A 23,793-nucleotide genomic window follows, 5' to 3' on the forward strand; every position below is an offset into this window, starting at 1 on the left:
CAAAAATTATTTGTACAAGGCTCTGGGGACACATAGATAAAGAAAAAGAGACACTCTCTGCCCTCTGGTAGCTTACATTCCACTGAAGATATAACACACAGAAAATCCTATTGTCATGGAAGGATCCTTATTTTACAGATTAATCAATCAATAAACATTTATTAAGCACCTACTATGTGTTAGACACTGTGCTAAGTGCAGATGAGGAAACAGGCTCAGGGATTTGCTTCAGTAAGTTAGTGGCAGAGCCAGGATTAGAATTCACGTCTGATGCTCTTTCTAATGTTGCCTGGTAGACAAGACATTTGGGGCAAAGTTGATCCCTTGGCAATCCTCATACCACTCCCACTCTCTCTATATACAGTTGTGAATTGTGGGCAGAGCTGTTGTTTCAGAGTTCATCCCAGCTTGTAGATCCTGGGTCCAATGATGACTGCCTTTCTCTCTGCCTCCAAGTGAGCCTAAAGTCTTTGCTCACCCAGATGTCTCCCTTCCCCTACCCTATCCATTCCTCATTGCTGTCCTCCTTCCAGGCCGGTGCTGCTAGCGCTGCTGTTGCTTTGTCTGCTCTCCAGACTCCCTTAGCAATGACCCATTGTTTGATACTGGACGTCAGGGCATTGTGACAGCATTTCTTTGACCCTCCCTGCCAAGCATGACAGGCACTTAAAAGCTTTTTGCTGGAGGCTGAGATCATGACCCACAGCATTGTAGAGCACTTGTACTTGACAAAGCACTTTCCATCTAGTCTATGATTTCACTGTCACTGATCCCCTTGGGTCTTCAGATCAGGCAGAGATGAGTCTCTCTTTTTTACAGATAGGGAAATCAAGGCCTACAATGAGTCAGTAGTTAGTCCTGGAGACAAGTCTAGAACACAAATCTATGACTCCCAGGCAAGGGTAAAACACACATATTCCCAAATGCATAATTTGTCATTCTGAAATTTTAGACCTAGAAGAGGTCCAATGCTTCCATTTTACAGATGAGGAAACTAAGGCCCAGGAATGTTATGTGACTTTCCTAGGGTCACATAGGTATTCAGTGAGGTAGAAGCTAAACCCAGGTCCTCTGACTCCAAATCCTATGTCCTTTTCACTGTACTGCAATGCCTTCTGTTATGGGGAGCAATTATAATAACATATAGAAGAAATAAAGGGCCAAGAAATGAAAAGCATTTATATAATGCTTGAAGGTTTTGCAAAGCAGATTATACATGTCATCTCATTTGATCCTCACAACAATACTGTGATCTAGATGCTAGTATTATGCCCATTTTCAGATGAGGAGACTGAGGCTGAGGGCAATTAAGTCATTTGCTCAGGCTCACATAGCTAGCAAGTGTCTGAGGCAGGATTTGAACACTGGTCTTCCTGACTCAAGTTCATCTCACTATGCACTGTGGCACCAAGCCAACTCAAGTGAAAGAATGTATATGCAAGCATCTACATAGATTTTTTATTATTTTATTGTCATTATTATAGCTGGTATTGCTCCATTTACTAGGTGGTGAAGAGTGTTTGCCCCCCCCCCCACTTGGGAGGAGAGGCATCTTCCTAGAGCACGTTAAAGGTCAGGAGAGCAACCAAGGGAGAGGTGAGAAATAGTGTAGGTTTCTGAAGTTGGGCAAACCACTTTAAAAGTAAAAGCTGTGAGGTAGGATGGGGAAGGAAAGATGTTGCTGGGATTCTAAAATTTGAGTTTTGAGCACAATGGAGAAACCTTCACTATTCTCCTGGAACTATTATTCTTGCTGGGAATTGGGCTTGAATCAGCCACCTAGACAACACCCCACCCCTAGGGTCTATACACTCAGGACTACATCCTGAGTCATCCTCCCTTCTGGAGTGGGGGTGGGAATAGAGGAAGGAAAATTCCTTTCTCTGAGGATTCCCTGCTCTGATGGAGGAAGGACACGGTCCCTTCTTTTCCATGTTGCTCCCAATCTGACACACAGTCTCTGTCATCAAGAAACCCTTAGTCTAATTGGGGAGATATTTTCCCTGCCCCTAAGATGGCCCTTAGTCTGTTTGGGAGACACAGTCCCTGATCACAGAAAGCCTCCAGTGTGAAGAGAGAGACACATCTCTTGACCTTAGGAAGACAAAAGAAATGTAAGATGTGCCATAATCTCTGCCTTCAAAGGCTTTACAATCTACGGAATATTATGGTGCTACAAAAATGATAAATATGAAGCATACAATCACAATGAAGTGATGTAGAGTGAAACTGATAGAATCAGAACTGTATACACACTGGCCCAGGAAAGAAAGGAAAAAGAGATAGAAGGAGAGAGGAAAACAGTGTCCCCTTGGACACAGAAAAAAAATATCTTCTTTGTTTTCTTGTTTACTTATTTGAAGAATCTAAACTAGGGCAGGGTGAATGGGGCTTTGCCCTAGAGTACTTAATTTAGAGTGTGCTGACAGCACTTTCAATCTTTCAAAACCTTCGTTAGCAAGATTAATTAGTTAAAATAGGAAGATACCAGATGGTAGGCTGGAATAAGTTGCCTTCCCCACTCTATATGTCCCCCTCCTTCTCCATTTCTCTCATCATGGCAGCCACTTTAACAGTAACAGGTGTCCTGAGGTCATGCTGGAGGCAAGAACTCAGCTGACTTGAACAGGGAGCTGAATGACTCTTTCATATCAGGATTACTCACTGTAAGGGGAAAAGAATATTTTCTTTGAGATGATTCCATAGAAATCAGAGATAACATTTAAATTTAAGGTGGGGGGGTGTCATAAGTGCTTAAGGGAGGCAGTATGGTACCGTGGAAAGAACACTGACTCTGAAGTCAGAGGACTTTGGTTCAAAGCCTGCTTCTGCCACTTACTACCTGTGTGACCTTGGATAAGTCTCAAGTCTCAACAATTTCCTCAACTGTAAAATAAGAAGATTGTACTAAGTGGCTTTGAGATTGCTTCCAGTTCTAGAACTATGATGCTATAAGGTTTGGATGAAAGAATTGATGGTCTCTAAGTTCTCTTCTAGCTCTAAATCTATGATTCCATCATCTTATGACACTACCCACACAGTCATTTTCTGAGTCTGGACCAACTCAAAAGTACATTGCTCAGACAAAGTCAACTTTGGATTGAACATCATCCTTGCAAAGAACCCTGTCTATACTAGGGACTCTGTGTGTGCCTGGTACAGAGAGAGTTAAGGATTAAGGAAGAAAACAATTCCCAATCTGATGAGTGGAGACATAGTTCCTGCTCTTAGGGATCTCTCAGTCTGATGAGAGGAGACGTGGATCCTACCATTCCAGGCTGATGAAAGGACATCATCATATCACACCCTTAACTGTGAATGTTCCTGAAGTTCTGTCCTAGGCTCTCTTTTCTTCTCCCTCTGAACTCTCTTTCTTGAAAACCTCTTTAGCCCTTGTGAGTTTAACTATCTTCTCTATGCAGATGGCTCTTCAGTTCCACATCACCATTTGCCTATCGGGCATTTCAAACTGGATGCCCTTGAGACATTTCAGAGTCAACAGTTACAAAACTGTACTCATTATCCTTCCCCTGGTTAACTCTTCACTCTTCCAAATTCCCTTGTTTCTATTGAAGACATCACAATCCTTCCAGTCTCCCAGGTTCATAATGTTGGCATTATCCTCAACTCCTCACTCTCTCTCACTTCATATATCCAATCAATTGCCAAATCTTGCCATTTCTACCTTTACAGCATCTCTAGTATCCAACTGCTTCCCTCTACTCATACAACTACCACTTTAGTTTAGACCCTCACTTAATTTCAACAGCCTCTTAATTGGCCTCCCTGCCTCAAGTCTCTCCTCATTCCAGTTCATTCCCATACTGCTGCCACATTATGACTCCTCAACTCAATCAACCCCAGTGGCTTCCTATTACCTCTGAGATAAAATAAAAACCCTTTTATTTATTGTTTAAAGCCCTTTGTAATCTGAAGCCTACATATTTGCCCAGCCTCTTAGACATTACTCACCTCCCACACTCTTCTGCAAAAAGCCATCCATTCCTGAGCCCCAAAGTCGGTCATCAGTCAACAAATATTTATTAAGCACTTGTTATTAGCCAGGTTCTGTGCCAAGTACTAAGGATACAAAGAAAGAAATAAAAAAGAGTCCCTGGCCTCAAAGATCTATACAGAATGGAAAGAAGGCAATCTGAGAGTGTAAGACCTTAGCAGCTGGGGGAGTATTGGGAAAGGACTTTGGGCTTTGATCTGAGTATAGAGAAAAGCCAAGGAAACTGAGAGGCAGAGATTTAAGAGGGCAGACCATTTCAGGCATTGGAGACAGCCATGGCAAAAGCACAGAGATGGGAGATAGGATCTGAGATATAGTGTATGAGGAATGAAAGTGGATCAGCAAATCTGGATAAATTTAGTATTGTAGAGTATAAGAATACTGGAAATATAGGAAGAGAGAGCATTATGAAGAGTTTTAAATGTTAAATAGAGGAGTTTATATTTAATCCTGGACGTAATAGGGAGCTACTGGAGTTCTTTGAGCAGGGGGTTACATGGGCAGGCCAATGCTTTAAAATAATCACTTTGTCAGTGTAGTGGAGGATGGATTGGAGTAGAGAGAGACTAGAGGCAGAGACAAGTCCAGGTGAGAGGTGATGAGGGCTTGCACCAGAGTGGTGGCAATATGAGAGGAGAGAAGGGGATGTCAGTATTGAAGGGAGAAATGATAAGATTTGACAGTGGATTGGATATGGATAAAGAACCAACAAAGGAGGCTGAGAAGGAATAGTAAGACAGAACCAGAAGACAGCAGTGTCATGAAAGCCTTGAGAAGAGAGAGTATCTAGAAGAAGGTGATCAATGGAGTCAAATGCAACAGAGAAGTCAAGAAGGGTATGGGTTGAGAAACGCCCACCAGATTCTGCAGTTAAGAGATCATTGGTAACTTTGAAAGGAGTAGCTTCGGTTGAATGATGAGGTCAATTCAGACTATGGAGAGTTAGAAGTGAGAGGAGAGGAAGTCGAGGCACTCAGTGTTGATTGCTTTCTCCAGGAGTTTATTCAGAAAAGGAAAAAGAGACAAAGGATATATCCCAATAGCCTTCTATTCGGATGATAGGATCAAGTGTGGATTTTTTAAAGGATAGGCCTGTTTTGTAGATATCACTGAAAGAGCCAGCAGATAGGGAGAGAATGAAGATAAAAGAGGGTGGGGAAGATAGAGGGAGCAATCTGTTAGAGAGGTTGGAAGAGGATGGAATCAAGGATGCATGAAGAGGGGTTGGCTTTGGCAAGGAGAATGGCCACCTTTTTAAATGAGACCAGCATGAGGGAAATACTGAGGGAAGATGTCTCAATGATGTGAGATAAGGAAGAGGGGAAAAAGAGGAATTCTTGGTGAATGGCACTAATTTTTTTGTAGCGTTCTCTATCTCAAACTACCTTGTACTTCATGACTTCATGTATTTTTGTATTTATTCATTTTATATTTATGCTGTATATATATATATATATATACACATGATATATAACATATATTCTGTACATATTTTCTGCATGCATATATTCAAATATATAGTCTCCCCCATTTAAAAGTAAGCTCCTTGTGTGTAAGGATTGTTTCGTTCTTTATAATTGCAGCCCTAATGTGTGCCTAACAGTGCCTAGCACATAGTAAGTGCTTAATAAAGATTTGTTGATTGATTTGTGATTCCTGCCTTCAGGTGCTCTTTGTGGAATGGAGGGAATATAGACTCTGCCTTCAAGGAGTATAGAATATCCATTGTCTCATCCTTCCTTCTGCACCCCAATGACCACAAGGAATGGGGGGGGTTCCTACTGTAGTGATGAATCCAAATTCAAATGGCTGTGCTTCAGACTGAGTCTATAGGGGTAGCAGAGATGTAGGATAAGAGAGAGTTTTCCAAACCTCCATTTTGAGAAAGAACCCAGACCAGCCATATTCCATATTCCAGACTTTGATGTAGTGACTCATCTGCCTTCTCCTACCACTCCTGCAGCCCACTTCTCTCATTGGTAAGTTTTTCCTAGAACCTCTCTACTTTTGAGGGAGTGCCCAGATCAACCATTTTTTCATTCTCTGGACTTTGCCATCATGCCACTGTTATGGTACCTTCCTTCTACTCTCTCCTTTTTATCTCCCTTTCATGTATCTTCCCCCCATTGGAATGTAAGCTCCTTGAGGGCAGGAGCTATTTTGTTGCCTTTCTTTGTATCTTCAGTGCTTAGCACAGTACCTGATCTTAAAAAAATCTTGTTGACTTGATTTGTTGTAGGGAAAGGAGACAGTCTGTTCCTAACCTCACTTCCCATACTTCCTCTGGATTGGGGGCTGGGATACATAGAAGGGTTTTTAAAAATATGCATTTTTTTTCTTGGGACCCTGGACCTTGGGAGAGTTTGAGATAGGAGAGTCCCATGATTCAGGTCATATCCGTATTGTCTACCATTCACATTGGGACTTGGATTTGTCCTTAGACATCTCCTTCTTCCCTGACCCACTCCCTTTTTTCCCTTTCCCCTCCTTTTTTCTCTAATATTCACTTCCTTCTTTTTCCTCAGCTCCAGCTCAGGCTCAGATTGTCCATGCAGGCCAGGCATGTGTAGTAAAAGAGGACAACATCAGCGAACGTGTCTACACTATTCGTGAGGGGGATACCCTTGTTCTTCAGTGCCTTGTCTCTGGGCACCCACGGCCCCAGGTAATGCTTCCTTCCCCACCATGGGCTGGATCAGAAGCCTCTGTTCACTCATGACCCTGTTTCTCACCCTTATTCCAATTAGTCCTTTGATCAGGGCTGTTGTAAGGTTTAAAGGAGAAAATGTATGTAAAGTGTTTTGTAAATTGTAAAGTGTCCTGTTAATGTCAGGTATTATGAATGATATCATCCACACCTTTAATACTTCTAGCCTTTTCTCACAGACTTAATTGTCCAACTATTTCCCCATCTCTGTGTCTTATAGATTCATAGATTGCTAGAACAGGAGAAGAACCTAGAGGTCTCATCTAGTCCACTTCCCACATTTTACAAGAGAGGAAACTGAGGCTCAGAAAAATTGGGTGGTGTTTATAGTCACATAGGGAATTCATGGCAGAGCCAGGAATCCATATCTTTTGACTTCTATTTCCATGTTTTTGTGCTAAACAATCCTCCTCCCTCTCCTCCTAATGCCTCAAAGGCAGGAGAGTAAGCCCATATCTCGATCACTTTAACACCAGAGCAGGATCTTGGGCTCAGGACACAGACCTGGGCTCAGAACTATAGCTAAGCAACCATGGCATGAGGCTGGAACCAAGAGGAATATTGAATTGAAATTCTTTTTTATGAATCAGCTGGTTGAAATACGCTGACAGTTGCCTGGGGCCAATAACTGCCCATAGGAGTTCTAACTAGGGGTAAGCCTTTAGTTGTGTTGATCAGACCCTAACTGTTGGTGACCTTGCTCACACTAAGAAGGCAGCAATCAAATTATAACCTAGATCAGATTGATTAGAGCACTTTGAAAACTTAAATTGAAAAATGCCTGTGAGAATAATACCCATAAAGACCACCAAGCAAGCTTGTGGTGAGGATAAAATGAGATACTTGAAAAACCTTAAAGTGTTATGTAAAGAAAGGGCAGCCATCACTGTGAGTAATGAGATGGGGGAAGGTCGTGGTCACCTCTAGTTTCACAGAGAAGACTGGAGAAGTATGGGAAGAACTTGGTAGTCAGCTGCTGTTCTTCCCACTGAAAAAATGATCTTAAGCTGTAGCAGAAGTTATTGTGGTTGGACACCAGGAAGGATTTCCTGACCATGGGGTTATGAGATACTGGAATAGAAAACTGTGGATACCCTTTATTTTTTTCCTTAACATTTTTTTTGATGCTGTTTTTTTTTTTTTAAATGTTACTGTCACTTCCCGCCCTCTGGCCTCAATAGAACTCTCCCTTGTAATAAATAAGTATAGTTACTCAAAACATAAAGACAATCATTATTCTCATAGTAGATCAACAATAAACATTTATTAAATTCCTACTTGGAAATGGAATGGAAAAATATTTTTTAAAGTGTTTTCTAAGTCAATTAGTCAATAAACATTTATTAAGTACCTATTATATGCCAGGCACTGTGCTGAGCACTGAGCATACAAAAAGAGGCAAAAGACAGTCCCTACCCTCAAGGAGCTCACAATTTAATCAGAGAGCCAACAAGCCAACACATATGTATGAACATGCTATATATGGGATAATTAGGAAAATAATTAAGAGAGGAAAGGCACTAGAATTAAGAGGGGTTAGGAAAGGCTTCTTGTATAAGATGGGATTTTACTTCAGACCTAAAAGAAACCAGAGAATCCAGTGGGTAAAGATGAGGAGGGAAATCATTCTAGGCACGGAAGACAGCCTGAGAAAATATCCAGAGCAGAGAGATGGAGTGTCTTGTTTGTGGAACATCCAGGAATCTAGCATCATTAGATTGAAGAGTATGTGGTGGGGACTAAGGTGTAAAAAGGCTGGAAAGGTAGGAAGGGGCTAGGTTACAAAGGACTTTGAATGTCAAGCATCAGGTATATACACGGAAAATCTAGAGTCTGAATCCAAACTTCACAGAACAAATCCTTTTATTAAAAGGATTTGTTCTGTAAAACTTGGACTCAGCCAAAAAGCCAAACCTGAGGACCTAGAAGAGCACATGTGTCCTTGAGGCTGTAGCCCTGATCTAGACAGTCCCTGCTCCAAGGAGCTCACATTCTTCAGCCAATAGAGTGCTTGACTTGGAAGCAGGAAGACCAGAGTTCAAATCCTGCCCTTGACATTTAATAGCTCTGTGACTCTAGGTAAAAATCACTTAATCCATCTTAGCTTCCATTTCCTTATCTTTAGATTTATAAGTTGTTCACTAGGTATGGACCTACATTAGTAAAGGGAGTTCCCCTACTAATGAAATCACAGGCTCAATCCTTATCTCTAGCTAGGTGCCAGGCACACATTGGCTTTGTCTGGAAATGTCTGCCTTTCTCTGGAGATTTTTGGAGATAGAACAGGGAGGGAAAACTCAAACAGTTTGACCTTGAGGCAGGGAATTGAATAAAATGTTGTGGGAAGGGCCCTGCTAATGTGTCCTCTTTCCGCTGAGTTTTTTTTTTAGAAACAGTATTGTTAGTCAAAGAAGTCTCTTTTGGATCAAGCCTTGGTTGTGAAAGGGGAGAGAGAGCCTTCACCAGTGCCAGGGAGGAAGCTTTGGGTCAGGATCCATAGTGGTTATACAGACTGGTGTGAACCCATAACTGTGTGTCCATGGATAAGTGTACATGTCTACATCCATGTTAGTGTGTGTTTCTATACTGACTTCAATATTTCTTTCAGTAGTATCATCATTCTGCCCATCACTTCCTTCTTACAGTTCCATCTCCCAAACTCTAACACAATAATTTTTTCCTAATGTTTCTAGCTTGGCCACTATTCACTTCCATGATCAGATATAGAAAGACCATAGTTTTGAACATGCTACATTTTCCACATGCCTTATCTGTGACCATATAGTTCCAAATAGAAGATTTCTTTCTATTTTTTTTTTCCACCTGGCTGATTTCTAGTCCCAGCAGCCCTCATCCCCTATGGCCTGGACTACTGAAATGGTCTCCTAGCCTCCAGCCTAATCCCTCTAATTCAGTCTAATTCCCTCTAATCTTTCCTACAAATACCTTAATCTCCCATTTTAATCTTTCCAAAATACCACTTTGATCATATCGTTCCTCTTTTCAAAAATCTTCAATGGCTCCTCATTGCCAACTGCAGTGGTCTCCCAAAAGGGGTCTCTTACCCCAGGGGTCAATGGCATGCTCCTAAGGGATGTGTGGCCAACTAATCAGAGGGGGAAAAAGATGAGTCACATCCCATCCTCTCTGTGATAGTCATCTGAAGGGTTTATCTCCAACACAACCCTCCATTTCCTTCACTCATTATCATCTGACACTCAGCCTCTTCCCAAAAGTGACTTCTGAGGATGTATAAACTTCTGGCTTTGCCCTCTCTGAACTAGACACTGACCCCCTCAAAGCAGTTTTCACTTAGCTTTGACCCACATCTGTAGTTACAGAGATACTGTTGAGAAAATTCCCCACTCCTACGATACCTGCATCTATACCCTGTTCCCCAGATCACTCTGTGGCTACTGCACGCATCCCTCAGGTCAGGCTCTATGTCCTGAGGCAGTGGATGTGAGTGAAAATCCTTTTATTTGGTGGGGCAGAGTACACGCAGGATACAGGCATATATATGTATGTATGTATGTAGATATATACATACATATATATTATATATACACACATATATATATATATATGTGTGTATATATATTATATGTGTGTGTGTGTGTGTGTGTGTGTGTGTGTGTGTATACATGGATTATAATCTTACTCACAGGGTTCATTACATTATCTTGTTCCACTAGCTCATCTTTTTTCCTGAACTTCCCTATTTTTGTCTGTGGCACAACATTCTGGTCTTCCAGGTTAGCAAAGTCTGTGTCATCCTCAGCTTCTCACTCACAGCACATGAGTAATCAGTTGTCAAATCTGATCATTTTTCCCAATGCATCTTACAATCTGTCCTTTCTCTCTACTCATTCAGCCACCACCCAACTCATGTTCTTTTCTCCTCTGGACTAAATTCTCCCAACAGCTTCTTCATTGATTTCCTTGCCTCAAGTCTCCTCACTCTAACCTCTCCTCTACACAGAGGCCAAAGTGATATTCCTAAAGCTCAGTATGACTGAAGATGTGTGTGTGTGTGTGTGTGTGTGTGTCTTTCTATCTGATCTCCTCATTTAGAATGTAAATTCCATGAAGGCAGAAACTGACTTAGACACCTCTGCATAGCCCACGGCACTAGCACTGTGCCTTGAACATAGTTAATACTCCATGAATTCTTTTAAACAATTTGATTGGATATGAATCTGTAAGTATCAATCAATCAATCTAGAAGTATTGATTAAGCATGTACTATGGCACAGGCTCCATGCTAGGTGCTAGGGATACAGAAATTTTAAAAAGTTGAAACTCTGTATTGACAAGGAACTTACATTCTAATGGGGAAAGAAGTATAGATATATTAGGAACAAATGCAAATAAATACAAGGTCGTTAGTGGTGGGGTAGGGTAGGGGGGTTGGGAAAGACTTAATATGTCTTTTTATATTTGTATTTCTTTATATGTCTGAGATGTCAGCTCAGAGGATCAGAATCTAGACAGGGCACCTGTGGTGGTGTTGGTGGGGAGTTGGTCTCAATTCCCCTGGGGTACAGTTAAACATCACTTCTCTGACAGGAGTGACCATTGAGGTTGGCTCAGCCTAGCACATAGTAAGCTTGTTGATTTATATAGGTCTTTTTTTCGTGGGTCAGTATACTTAATGCTACTTATGAGTCCTTGGACAATTCTGGGCTTCAGTTTGATAATTTGCAAAATTTAGGGGTTTGGATTAGTTCACCTCTGAGATTCCTTCCAAGTCAGAACTTATGATCATATGAATACATGTGTATATCTGTGTTGCTGTCCATGGGTGTAAGCAGTGTGAAAGGCATAGTTGGGAGGGGTAGTGGGGGTGGAGGGGGAGGTGATGCTGCTGGATGACTGAGTATGAGCTTCCCACAGCCTGACCTTGACCCTGAATCTGATCCCATCCGTTCCCCTCTCCCTCAGGTTCGGTGGACAAAGACAGCTGGAAGTGCCTCTGACAAGTTTCAGGAGACATCAGTGTTTAACGAGACCCTTCGAATCGAGCACATTGCTCGAACACAGGGTGGCCGCTACTACTGTAAAGCCGAGAATGGGGTGGGGGTCCCTGCGATCAAGTCCATCCGAGTAGATGTGCAGTGTAAGTCTGGGAGGCAGACATCTGCCCCTGCTTGCCCTCTCCCAGCTCCACCAGCCACCCTCATCCCAGGTTCTCTGCAGCAGCCTTCATCCTAACCCCCTTCCACTTCCTCTGCTAAGGGGATAAGATATGCAGCTCCCTTGGGGACCCTAAGTAGTCATCATTGTTTTGAAGGTGACCATCACACAGAGAAGGAAGAAGTATAGGAGTGAATGAGTAGGAAAAGGAAGGAAAGAAAGGGAAGAGAGAATGAAAGGTACATTGGGAAAGGCTTAGAAGTCTCCTCCTCCCCACCCCACCCCACTTGCCAAGTCCTGGGCTTGCTCCTACTGCCAGGCATCAGCCCTTCACCCTCCACATCCACAGGGACCTGCTTGCCTCTGCTCACTTGCCAGTGCCTGTCTTCTGTGTCTGTTTACGCCTCCCTAGCACAGGGCTCTAGAGAAGAAGCCAGCTCAGGCTGAAAGGGATGAGTTGAAGAGTTGTCTTCTCTGAGGTTTAGTGCCCTCATAGGGAGAAAGAAGACAAAAAGCTCATGTATCTGGCATGAGTCACAGGATAGAGCCTGCATACCCAGAACTAACCTACACCTATCCCCATCACTCCTCTCCATGCCAGCTCCTGGGCTGGGGGATATGCCCATTGAGAGAACCCTGTGGTCTCTGGCCTCTGCCAAGTCCCTGAGGTTGAGGGGGTCCCATTTGATGCTGGTGGAACTGGAGGGGGGACCTGGCCAGAGCAACTGGGGACTCACTGTGACCCACACCTACTCTGCTCATGGACTTGGTAACTGCCCCTCCTCTAGATGGGGTGGGTTGTGGGGGGTTGTGACATTGATCATTGCCTTATTGGATATTGCCTTATTTGAAATAGGGTGTTCAGGTCCTTGGGCAGGGACAGCTAAATGATAAATGGGGGAGGGGTGGGATGGCAAGACTGTCCAGAATCCCAAGGGAATCTCAAGAATTCATCAAATCCAGACCCTTACCTTCTGCTTATTTAAATTCAACATTGATTGAGCACCTACCATGTGCCAAAAGCTATGATAGGTACTAGGGATGGAATACAGAAATGAAAAATGATTCAGCCCCTGCCCTCGAGGAGGTTATAGACTAATTGGGTGGATGCAACATATATACAAATAAATGATTCAGGATGCAGTATAATAGGGGCAAAGGAGAAATCTAAAATGCTCCAGGGAAAGAGGGAATTTCAACTCAGGGGATCAGAAAGCTTGGAGGGGGTGGGGAGTTGGTCTCAATTCCCCTGGGATGCATTAAGTGCCACTTCCCTGACAGAAGTGATCAGAGAAGTTGGCTCAGCCCTTCTCCTTAAGGGGGGCAGTAGCTGGTGCTCAAGCTCATGTCAGAGTGTCTTGGCATGACAGCCCTTTGGGGGTCCTGCTCTTCCAGACCTGGATGAACCAGTCTTGACAGTGCACCAGACAGTGAGTGATGTTCGGGGTAGCTTCTACCAGGAGAAGACAGTGTTTCTTCGATGCACCGTTAACTCCAACCCACCAGCCCGATTCATCTGGAAGCGGGGCTCCAGCACCTTGTCCCACAGCCAAGATGATGGGGTTGACATCTATGAACCTCTCTACACCCAGGTCAGCAGGGATGGTTCCCCATTTCCACACTTCTACCACTTATATGCAGCTATCTCTAGGATGGAGTGCATAGAGAAAGTCATGGAAGAGAGATGATCCTAATAATGTACCAGAGGAGAACAATGGGAGGGAGGGAAAACCCTGCCTCATTTTCTTTCTGGAAGGGGGCCCAATGTTAGGTAGAGGAGTAGCAGTGAACTGAGGTTTTGGACCTCTCTGAACTGTGGTGATTCTTAATAAATTCTGAGTGTGGTCTGGTCATTAGATTGTTTAGTGATGTATGTTGGAGGGAAGAGGCTGGAGGTGGATGCTGGGGAAGGCAGAGTGTGGTAAGGGACAGGGAGGGAGAAGTATAGACCTCTCTTTAGCTTCTGATATTGCTTATAGATTTGATGGAGAGGCAGGGGACTGGGGTCCATCTGTTCATTCCACGGAGGGAGAGTTTGCTACAGGGCAACCTCAAAGCCAGGGAATGGCTCCATGGATAGAGGGTTGGTACAGTGAGCACAACTGGTACAGTGAGAAAGGAGGAAGTCCTGTAGACGGTGTGGTGTGTATAGTATTTCACACTGGATTGGGGCCCCTTGAGGATGACTGGTGGCTGGGAAGGTGTGGAAGACAGAATTAGAGCCCAGTACAATCCCTTAGACTGTATGACTCATCCAGTCTGTCCCAGACTCCTCAGTGGATACCAGTGGATACTACCACTATGCTCTATCCACGATCCCTCTCCAGGGGGAAACCAAGGTTCTAAAGCTGAAGAATCTGAGGCCCCAGGACTATGCCAGCTACACCTGCCAGGTGTCTGTTCGGAATGTGTGTGGCATTCCTGACAAGGCCATTACCTTCCGTCTCACCAACACCACAGGTAGGACATCAAAGTGTGGCACAGTACTGTCCTCTCCCTGTGTCCTTCTAATGTCTCTAGTGTCCTCCTTTCCACCATCCTTTGGTGTCCCTCCAGGTCCTTCTGCCATCCCCATGTATCCTCTAATCCCCTCCCTGCTTGCCCAGTTTTCCCCAGATCCAGCCCTGTCTCCTCTCAAGATGTTTCTTAATTCTTTCCCTTCTCCCTCAGTGTCTCCCAGCCCTCTTTCCTCCCCTCAGGCATCCTCCAATCCCCTCCTCTCTCTTCCAGTTTCTCTCAATCTCCTCTCCTCTTCCCTAATCCCCCTTCCCAAATCCCCAGTAACCATTCTACTCCCTTCTTCCTACTGCCTTATCCAGCACCTCCTGCCCTGAAGCTGTCAGTGAATGAGACCTTGGTGGTGAACCCTGGGGAGAATGTGACAGTGCACTGTTTCCTGACTGGAGGCAATCCCCAGCCCCAGGTGATATGGTCCCATGGCCCAGGTGCCCTACCTCTAGGCAGCAGGGCCCAGGGTGGCACCCTCACCATCCCATCTGTTCGAGCCCAGGACTCTGGCTACTACAATTGCACGGCTATTAATAATGTGGGTAACCCCGCCAAGAAGACAGTCAACCTGCTGGTTCGATGTAAGTGACTATTTCCATTGGGGGTGGGATAAGGGAACCCAACTGGTGTCCAGAAAGGAAAACCAGAGGAAAAATACAATGGGAGGACATCCAATCCTTGCCCTCAGGGTGGGGGGTGGAGACTCCCAGTCTGATGGGGACGTATAGCCTGGAGCTCCCGGTCTGATGGTAACATACAATCTATATTCAGAGAGGTCCCACCCACAGACCCTGACCTCAGGGAGCTCCCAGTGTGATTACAGTCTCAATCTCTGATTACAAACAACTCTCAGCAAGTCAGAGAAGAGAAAAGAATCCCAGACAAGAAGGAAATCTGCCCTCACAGCCATGCCTTTGGCCCAGCCCCACTTACTAAAGTTCTCCCTCCCCCTTTTCTCTGCTTAGTTCAACTTTTGCTAGATCTCTTTTTTTGGGAGTGGTGGCAGGGCCTTCACAAGAATTCCTCTTAGTGCCTGTGATACAGAGGCTGGGCTTTTCAAAAAGGACATTCCTAGTAGGGAAGCCTTGTGGTACAGTGGAAAGGGCACTTTTTCTGGAGTTAGAGGACCTGAGTTAGAATTTGACTTCTGATGCTATCTCTGTGATCTTGGGTGAGTCCCTTAACCTCTCTGGGCCTCAGTTTCTTCAACTGTAAAATGATCAAGTTGACCAGATGTTCTTTGAGGTACCTTTTAGCTCTGGTGACCCTATGAATGGAAGGATAGAAGATTTTTAAAAAGAACTAATAGAAGGCCATGTAGGGTAGTGGAAAGAGTATTGGTTTGAGTGTCAGAGGACTTGGCTTGGGTAAGTTGGGTAAGTTCAGAGAAGTCTGGACCTTAGTTTTCTGATGTTTACTACTCGTATTGACCTTGAGTAAGTAATTTAATAATATTAGCTAGCATTTATATAGCACTTTAAAGTTTGCATGTTGCTTTATGAATATTATCCCTTTTGATCCTTACAGCAACCCTGAGAGATTATCATCATCTTCAATTTACAGATGAGGAAACTGAGGTTAAGTGACTTGCCCAGAGTCACACAGATTGTAAATGTCTGTTTGAACCCAGGTCTTCCTGTCTCTAGGTCCAGTGATCTTACCTACTGTGCTACCTTAGCTGCCTCCTTGGGTCTCAGTTTCCTCATCGGCAAAGTAGACTAGATGGTTTCTGAGGTCCCTGTCTCTAGGTCCAGTGATCTTACCTACTGTGCTACCTTAGCTGCCTCCTTGGGTCTCAATTATTTCCTCATCGGAAAAGTAGACTAGATGGTTTCTGAGGTCCCTTCCTCCAGCGCTCCATCCATGAACTATGGTCCACAAAATAAAAGAGTTGATTCCGAAGGTTCTTTTCAGCTCAAAGTCCAGCGATCCTTTGAACAGAGAAACAAGGTTCAGAGCTTGGGATTCTTATCCTAAGCTAAGAAACCCCTAGTTTCCCAGTCTAACTAGCTCTGCTCCCACCAAATTGGTCTTAGTGTGGCCAGCTGCCATGTTCCCTGCCTCTCATATCCTCTCCCTGACTTTGTCTCCACCCTCTCACTTTCTTGCTTCTGTAAAATTGGCTCCCCTCCCATGCTCCTTGCCCTCTGCCAATAGCATTTAAAGATTTGTCTATTAAATATCAAGAAATTCCCCCCTCCCCCCTCTCCTTGCAGCAATCTACCTGCAATTTGGGTAGTTATCAGTTTATTGATTGTTACCACCACTACCGCCCCCGGCTGCTCGTGCTCCTATCTCCCCAATTACCTTATATGGAAACTTCTAACAATGCAGGTCAGTACCTTCTTTGCAACTTATTGTCTTAGAGAGATACCTAGAGCCAGATGTGTCCTACTCAGAGCCCAACACAGCCTGCTGCTACTGTCTGTCCTTCGAAGAGGGCCAAAGACATCATGGAGTGATGTCTTGACTCCTGGGTGAACTGGATTTAAGTGAGGCAGAGTTGCACAAAGTCCTCAGCTGCTGAAATCTGATTCAAATGTAATCGAGAAATGTTTAATAAAATAAAAATACAGCATGTTGTTGATCAGTCTTGCCTGACTCTTTGTGACTCCGTGGACCATAGCATGCCCATGCTGTCCATGGGGTTTTCTTGGCAAAGATACTGAAGTGGTTTGCCATCTGCTTCTCCAGTGGATTAAAGCAAACAGAGGTTAAGTGACTTGCCCAAGGTCACACAGCTAATAAATGTCTGAGGCTGGATTCTGAACTCGGGTCTTCTTGATTCAAGGCCTAGTTCTCTATCCACTGAGCCATCTAGCTACCCTACAATAATGCATAGGTAATGTTCATTTGTGGTTTTTCTAAGTCAATATGCAGCCACAAGGGTCTGTTTCTATTTGAATTGGATATCACTGGACTAGAGGTTGTGTCTTGCCCAGAGTTCTACAGCCAGGTATGTGTCAAAGGTAGCATTTGAACCCAGAGAGGCCAATTCTCTAACCACTACTGTCAGGCTGTCTTTCATGAGAGTATATAACTCTATAACAAAACATTAGAATGAACTAATGTGAGAAAAATACTTTGTAAACTTCAATCATCATATAAATGGGCAATTATTATTACTGTAGAGAGACAGCAAGATTTAATGAAATATAAATATCAAGATGCTATTAAGCACTCATGAATGTTCCTTACAAAATTTAATTTTTATCAACAATTGCATCATCTAATCCTAATTTTCCCTACTCTGCTTTAAAGACGAATCTTTTACATTTCCCTCTCCCTCGAAGCACCATGGGTTTGGGGCTTGAAGATAGCTTCCTGGCTCTTGCAGTAAATTGCTATCACAGTGTCTCTTCTACAGCTAGTTTTAACTAAGAGGATCCTGGTGGCAACGCTTTTTCCTTCTACTAGATGGAGATCAGCTCTGATCAGCTACACAGCCCCTCTCTATCTCCAAAGAAACTGGCCCTTTCAGGATCAGAAACGGCTAGGGTGATCACAGTTAGGAACATACCACATTTCCCATGACTTCCCTGTTATTGTGTATTTCCAATGGGAAGAGTTCTTTTTTTCTTCCACCTGGCTCATTTCTCTTTCTCTTTGAAGTCTGGGTTGGTTTAAAATCTTAATTTACATCAAATACTTAAGGTCATCCATTAACAACTCTAAGCAGACTTCCAGCATCCTTCAAACATGCTTTTAATGTTTTAAAGAGGCAGATCCTTTTGTTTCAGAGATAAAAAAAATTTTTTTAAAAGCAGAACAGTTTTCAAAAGGAGTTATGTAGTGGTTTCTGTACAAGGAAATAGTCATGGCATCATAGAGATAGACTTGGAAGAGACCTCCAAGGTTATATATTCCAACCCCCTCATTTTTACAGATGAGGAAACTGAGGCCCAGGATAGATAGATTTGCCTAAGATCACAAAGACAGTGAGCATTAGAAGTGGGATTTGAACCCAGGTCCTTGAACCCTGTAGCTAGCAGTCACTCCACAGTGCAACACTGCTAGAATCCAGGGGCTAGATTCTTTGTCTGACAGAACATTTACAATCCCTTTCATCAGTGAGTTAACACTCTAATGGGAGTGATACAGTCTCTGTACTCAGATAGCTTCTGGTCTGTTAAGAGACCCAGTTCCTGCCCTTCTGGGAGAACACTTTTTTTTTAAAATATAATGGCACAGTCCCTGCTTATAGGATCTCTGGCCTCTGAGGAAATGCAATTTCTCCGGTATTTTTTCCCTGCACACCTCTGTTATCTTTACAGCAATGAGGAACGCCACGTTCCAAATCACGCCAGATGTGATCAAGGAGAGTGAGAGTATTCAGCTGGGTCAGGACCTGAAGCTCTCGTGCCACGTGGATGCTGTGCCTCAGGAGAAGGTGTCGTACCAGTGGTACAAGAACGGCAAGCTTGCCCGGGTATCTGACCGATTGCTGGTGACTCGCAATGACCCGGAGCTGCCTGCTGTCACTAGCAGCTTGGAGCTCATTGACCTGCGCTTCAGTGACTATGGCACCTACCTGTGTGTCGCCTCCTTTCAGGGTGCACCTGTGCCAGACCTTAGTGTAGAGGTCAACATCTCTTCTGAGACAGGTTAGCATCCTGCAGGTGCAATAGAAGGCACTCAGGGGAAGGGAGGATGAAGAAAGAGCTTACCCACGGGAAGGAAGGATGAGAGGGTGACTCTGGGGAAATGAGAGGATTGCTCAGGGGGAAAGGAAGATGGGCAGTTACCTTGTGGAAGGAAAATTGGGGCACAGCTTAGCGAAAGTGAGGAAGAAAGATTACATGATGGAAGAGAGGAAGGTCATCCTAGAGAAAGGAGAATGAGGGATCACATAAGGGATGGGGAATCATTTAAGTGACTGGGTAAAGAAATTTCCCTGTCTCTCCATAGGCATCATCTGATTTCTCTCAAATTCAGAGTGTATGTGGTGGGGGGTGGGGCAAGAAGAGGGTGGGGAGAGGAAGAGGATAATGAAAACTCCTGCTTCCCACTCTAACTTGAATCAATTTCCTCCAGGAAAAGAATTGTGGTGGAGTTTAAATCCGTATTTTACTACTTCCTATCTCTGTGCGACTTTGGACAAGTCATTTCACCTCATAGATTTAGGGCTGGAAGGAAACTTAGAGGTCATTTAGTCCAGCCTCCTGTTTACAAATGGAGAAAGTGAGGCCCAGAGAGGTTACATAATTTTTATAAGATCACATAGGTATCGATATAGGAAACTCTATTTGGGAAACTTCCTCTAACCATGCAGGTCATCACCTTCTTTGCAAGTTATTGTCTCAGAGAGTTATCTTGAGGACAGAAAGGGTTAAGTGACTTGCTTAGGGTCCTACAGAGACAGGTATGTATCAGAAACAGAACTTGAAGCCAGGTCTCCCTGGCTCAAAGGCCAACTCACTAATCAATATCAGAATTGGAACCTAGGCCTTTTGATTGCAAATCCAATGTTCTTCCCATTACAATAGAACATCTCCCTTTAAGTCTCAATTTCCTGCTCTGAAGGAGCGAGATCTCAAAGGTGTCTTTTATCTCTAAATTCTTTGATTCAGTAAATGAGCGTTTCAGCCTATTGAAATGATAGGAATAATAACTGGACCTGTGATTTCACAGATATTGGGAACTCCAGGGAGAGGAACTTCCTACAATTGCAGTTGGGCACCTTCTCTGCAATTTAGCCTCAAAGAGTTATCTGAGATGTTAAGTGACTTGCCCAGGGTCACACAGACAATGTGTCAGGGTCAGGACTCAAACCCATATCTTCCTGGCTTCAGGGTCAGCTCTCTATCCCCTATGCCACATTGCTTCCTGGCAGGGATGAACACAGCACAAACCTGCGCCTGAGAAAAGATGCTTGTGTTCTGCTGTAGTCAGGGATGGCTTCTTGAATGAGGAAGGACTTGATTTAGGCCTTGAGAAACAGGTAAGATTTGGATTCAGGGGCGGGGAACCTGCAGCCTCAAGGCCACATGTGGCCCTCTAGCTCCTCAAGTACGACCCTTTGAATCCAAATGTCACAGAATGAATCCCCTTAATAAAAGGATTTGTTCTGTAAAACTTGGACTCAGTCAAAAGGCTGCACCCAAGGACCTAGAAGAACACACGTGGACTCGAGGCCACAGGTTCTCCATCCCTGGTGAATGGAGTACAGTGGGCAGCTTATTCCAGTCAGTGTCCAAGCAGCACATTATTGCATGAATCCTCCACCATTATGGGGACAACGAGGAAATCAGCTTGGTGGAATGGATAGTGCATTGGACTTGGAGTCAGGAAGACCTAAATGTGAATCTTGCCTTGGGCACTAATTTTCTAGACAGGGCAAGTGACATAATCTCTCAGCATCAGTTTCCTCACCTATAAAATAGGAAGAATAATAACAATGATAATAACAACACCTCCTTCCCAGGGTTATCGTGAAAGTCAAGTGAGATGTTACCTAAAGCACTTTGAAAACTTAAAGCACTATGTAAATGTCAGCTCTAGGGCAGGGGATGAGTCTTGGGAAGTCATGGAAGGGAAGACTGTGGTGGGATGTTCTCCCTCTGATCCTCCTCACCCACCTTTGCAGTGCCCCCCACAATCAGCGTCCCCAAGGGCAGGTCAGTGGTGATGGTTCGTGAAGGGTCCTCCGTGGAGCTACAGTGTGAAGTTCGGGGGAAGCCCAGACCACCCGTGCTGTGGTCCCGAGTGGACAAGGAGGCTGGCCTGCTGCCCTCTGGAGCTACCATGGAGGAGACACCAGACGGGAAGCTACGGGTGGAACGAGTGAGCCGGGAGATGAGTGGGACCTACCGCTGTCAGACCGCTCGGTACAATGGCTTCAATGTTAGGTCCCGGGAGGCACAGGTGCAGCTCAATGTGCAGTGTGAGTGTCTCCTGGAAGCATCTTCAAGACACCCACTGAATATACCCCTGAGGTTCCCCCACCCGAAACTCTCTTACCCAACAACACAGTTCAACTGTCTTGCCAGGAGAGTGCTGCTGTCAACTTTCCTGGCTCTTGGAACTCCACTCCCAACACTTCTCCCTCAATAACTTTTTTCCATGACCCCCCCTTCACTTTTCAACCAACAACCCAGTTTAGCAACGTATAGGTAGCCCAACCCCAACTCCTTGAGACATCCCAGCCCTGATACCCCAAGTCTATATATCTCTATCACTGATCAACCAGTCAAGCTTAGCACAGTGCCTGGCACATAGAATTGGCTTAATAAAAGTTTGTTAACTGACTGCTAAGCATTTGCTATGTGCCAAGCACCATATACAAAAATAAAGGTCAGAGTTCCTGCCATCAAGGACCTCACAGCCCAAGATGTCTTGAAAACATCATCTCCTCAATCTAAAATCCTCATGCACACCTGGCATTCTTAGGAAACTCAGCATGGGTCCTGGGGCAGATCTGTGGGAAGAGTTCCCCTAGGCAGTGGGAATGGTGGGAAAGGTGTGTGTATTTCCTTGGAGGTTTGTCAGTCAGTCAAGAGCATCAGCTATGGTGTGGGAAGCCTTATCCTGAATCCTAGGAAAATGTTGGTGAATGCGAATGGGGAGAGGTGTGAGGTGTGTGTATTTAAGTACAGATGTGCATGTGAGCATCTGTGTGTGCTTATGATGTGTGTGTACAAGTGCACATCAGGGTATGTTTGTAATTGGGCCAAATCTTTTAAGAAAATCTAATAGGAATGAATGTAAATTTTTATGTTTGGGTTCAAAAAATCAACTTCACAATTACAAAATTGAGGAGATTTGATGAGTGAAACAGTTCATTTGAAAAATAAATCTGAGTTTTTGGCAAAAGTCAGTAAGAGTCAACAGCATCACATGGCTCCCCCTCACCAAAAAAAAAAAAAAAAACTTGCCGTAATTTCATACTGTGTTAAGAGGAACAGTATACAGAACAAGAGAGGCAACAAGTCCCAGTGTACTCTGCCCAGGTCAACCCATATCTGTAATATTTCATTCACTTTTGGGTACCCCTTAGGACAGACACCAATAAACCAGAGAGAATCTGAAAGAGGACAACCAGAATGCTGAGAGGTCTTGAACTCATGCCATATTAAGATAGGCTAAAGGCCATGGAGCTAGTTAGCTTGAATAAGAGAAGAGTTGTGGAGAAATGGTTGCATTTTCTGTATATGATGGACTGTTTTGTGAATGAGGATAACATTTGTTTCTGCTTGGTCTGAGGGTAGAATTAGAGGAAATGCATGAATGCTGCAGAAGCAGTTTTAGGCTCCATGTGAGGAAAAACTGCTACAAAATTGGAACTACCCAACCCAAGAGATAGCTGATTCCTTCTTAATAGCGATCTTTTTGTTGTTGTTTTGAGTTTGTTTTCATTTCATTTTATTTTTATTCTGAACTCAACAAACACCAACTAAAATGAACACTTCCATATGTATCGCAGAAGAGAAGGAGAGAATTATACTGGAAACTGGGAATCTCCATTGAGTACAGATACCTTTTTTTTTTTTTTGTATTGTATGTAATAAAGTCACCATCTAACCCTTGATCTTCAAGAGAAGGCTCCATGACTACTTCCTAGGGATGTCATATGTATTGAGGTTCAGCTTGGACTAAATAGACTTCAAGTCTCCATTCCCCCAAGCCCCGAGGTTCTATAATTCTGAGGGTGTTCTGCTGCGTGTGTTTATTGAAAAATTTTCTATTTATGTCTGTTTACCCCTGCATCTGCGTGTATCTCTTTTTGCTGACGGTGTGCGTGTGTATATGTATCTGTATACGTGCATTTGTGTATATGAGTGCCTGAGCATCCGTTCCTATGCTATGGAGATATATATATATATATATATATATATATATATATATATATATATATATATATATATATACATACACACACACACACACACATATATATGTATATATATATATATATATACATATATATATGCATGCATGTATGTATATATGCTGTCATTTCCCCTCAGGGAGCCCCAGATTCTACTCTATAGCCGTCCTCCTAGAGAAAACCCCAACCCCTACACTATGCCAGTTCCCCTCCAGTCTACTGGCTTGGGGAGAGGGAGGAGTAAGAGGAGCGGAGGAGGACTCCTGCTAACCTTGTGGTGTACCCCTCCTACCCGATCTCCCCCTAGTCCCTCCAGTGGTGGAACCAACCAGCCAGGACGTGCGCCAGGCCCTGAGCCGACCTGTACTGCTACGCTGCACCTTGCTTCGAGGTAGCCCCCTGCGCATCGCCTCTGCTGTGTGGCGCTTCAACGGGCACCTCCTACCCACGCCGCCCGCTCCCCCCAGTGAAGCCCCGGACCACGCGGAGCTGCGCCTTGACCCCCTCACCCGCGACAGCAGCGGCAGCTATGAGTGCACCATCTCCAACGATGTGGGCGCCGCCTCCTGCCTCTTCCAGGTTTCCGGTGAGTGGCCTTCA

At 44.1% G+C, this 23,793-nt stretch overlaps 1 protein-coding gene across 1 annotated transcript in view; it reads left to right on the forward strand.

Annotated features, from left to right (window-relative positions):
- MDGA1 (MAM domain containing glycosylphosphatidylinositol anchor 1) overlaps window positions 1–23,793 on the forward strand; it is an 83,755-nt gene that overhangs the window by 45,278 nt on the left and 14,684 nt on the right. The window contains exons 2-9 of the mRNA XM_020999531.2: window positions 6,541–6,680; window positions 11,667–11,841; window positions 13,254–13,450; window positions 14,186–14,318; window positions 14,678–14,947; window positions 18,641–18,970; window positions 20,953–21,249; window positions 23,501–23,779. Coding sequence (XP_020855190.1) covers window positions 6,541–6,680; window positions 11,667–11,841; window positions 13,254–13,450; window positions 14,186–14,318; window positions 14,678–14,947; window positions 18,641–18,970; window positions 20,953–21,249; window positions 23,501–23,779 — 1,821 coding nt within the window. The remainder of the gene's footprint in view (window positions 1–6,540; window positions 6,681–11,666; window positions 11,842–13,253; window positions 13,451–14,185; window positions 14,319–14,677; window positions 14,948–18,640; window positions 18,971–20,952; window positions 21,250–23,500; window positions 23,780–23,793) is intronic.

Source organism: Phascolarctos cinereus, unplaced genomic scaffold (assembly GCF_003287225.1).
Source record: "Phascolarctos cinereus isolate Bilbo 61053 unplaced genomic scaffold, phaCin_HiC Scaffold_5;HRSCAF=322, whole genome shotgun sequence".
Classification (NCBI taxonomy): domain Eukaryota; kingdom Metazoa; phylum Chordata; class Mammalia; order Diprotodontia; family Phascolarctidae; genus Phascolarctos; species Phascolarctos cinereus.